The sequence below is a fragment of the Myotis davidii genome, unplaced genomic scaffold, assembly GCF_000327345.1.
Source record: "Myotis davidii unplaced genomic scaffold, ASM32734v1 scaffold125, whole genome shotgun sequence".
In the NCBI taxonomy this organism is placed as follows: domain Eukaryota; kingdom Metazoa; phylum Chordata; class Mammalia; order Chiroptera; family Vespertilionidae; genus Myotis; species Myotis davidii.
In genome coordinates this window covers 4,330,783-4,332,394 of record NW_006299390.1, presented here as the reverse complement: position 1 = coordinate 4,332,394, position 1,612 = coordinate 4,330,783, and the positions used below count along the sequence as shown (strand labels likewise).

Below are 1,612 nucleotides of genomic sequence, written 5' to 3'. Positions count from 1 at the left end.
AGCGGCACGGAGGGCGGGGCGCCGCACCTGGCCGGCCTGCACGTTCGGTATGACGAGGAGTCGAAGGAGGTGGCCATCGTGTCGGACACCATCGACCCCCAGGCGTCCGTGGAGGTGAACGCGCCCCTGAAGTTTGGCAAGTGCAGGGGCGTCAACGCGGGTCTGGGCCACTGGTAGTTGGTTGCTTTGAATCTGACTTTCTAACCTCATTTACGGCTGTCCCCTTCACAGGCTTCCTTTTTTAATTTTTTTTTATTTTTTATTCTGTTCTACTCTGAGGATCCCAGTGCTGGTTACAAATTTGTTTCCCCAACCATAGACGTTTTATAAATCGAATGGAAACATGATTGGGATTCATCTAAGTCAGATAACATGTATGGAGCCCCCTGTGTTCTTCTTTGGCACTTTGTCCCTCTTTCTGTCACTGCACCTTGTCCGTAGAAAGAAGGTTTTTCAAGGCGCATGTTTCTTGATCACCCCTTCGATGGTATGGCCGTCCGTCCATCCATCCATCCGTCGTCCGTCCGCATTTCCCCTGGCTTGTGGGTCTGTCCCAGCACAGCCCGGGTATTGGATGCTCCGTTACTAACCTGGACCACGTGCTTGGCTTCAGATGGGCACCCAGCTTCCTACCGATCCGTCTCCGTTCATCATGTCCCGTGGGGAGCAGGCTTGGAAGACAAACACAGAGCAAGGCTGTCCGGGGAACTTCAGTTGCCATGATTTGTTTCCCACGTGTTTGGGTTTCATGTTATTTCTCAAATGCAAGCCAACACTTTCCCTAGGAAAGCCGCCCCAGGTGCTCCTTGCTGAGACTCGCGGACATTGTTGATGATCAAACGAGCAGCGAACCCTTCAAAAATAATCTAATCGTTACAACTGAATGTATAAGAGTAGATAACTGTTACTGTCCCCATTTCACATAAGGAAGTTGAGAGAGAGCAAGTTTCATAAAGTATGTACTTATTGTAGGTGAACAAATAGAAAAAAAGATCCGTGCCTTCATGAAATGTATATTCTAGGGGTTAGATCAGGAAATATATGCCTGTCCGCTCGGAGATACAAAGGGGTGGAATGGGGAGTCTAGCTGGTTGGCGTCCGCTGAGCCATTGTGCTTTTTACTTCTCAACTTCTCCCAACTTGTTTAGATGAATGAGAGACCCTTGACCTCAACATGTAACAGTCTGGGCTTGGGGCAGGTTGTAGTACAAAATAGACTTGGGTATTGAGATAGAGACACACAGAATTTTATGTCAGCACAGATAAAAATGGAACTTACCTGTGCTGGTGATCCCAAACCTCGTGGTTTGTTGATTCCTCTTTTTAGAGCAAGAACTCCATTTCCAATAGACTGTTTCCATGTGTCGATTGCATGGTCCCCTTAAATCAGCATGATTCAATTTTTTTCATACTTGTTCCTCCAGTTTGCCTACCAGCGGTTCTCAACCTGTGGGTCGCGACCCCTGAAAATACATCCTGCTAATCAGATGTTTACATTACGATTCATAACAGTAGCAACATTACAATTATGAAGTAGCAATGAAAATATTTTTATGGATGGGGTCACCACAACATGAGGAACTGTATTAAAGGGTCGCGGCATTAGGAAGGT

General features: G+C 47.0%; 1 protein-coding gene across 1 annotated transcript in view; it reads left to right on the top strand.

The window, feature by feature from the left end:
- Nucleotides 1-1,612, top strand: part of FAM185A (family with sequence similarity 185 member A) — a 44,773-nt gene that overhangs the window by 2,836 nt on the left and 40,325 nt on the right. Inside the window, exon 3 of the mRNA XM_006774948.2 lies at nucleotides 3-136. Within this exon, the coding sequence (XP_006775011.1) occupies nucleotides 3-136 (134 nt within the window). The remainder of the gene's footprint in view (nucleotides 1-2; nucleotides 137-1,612) is intronic.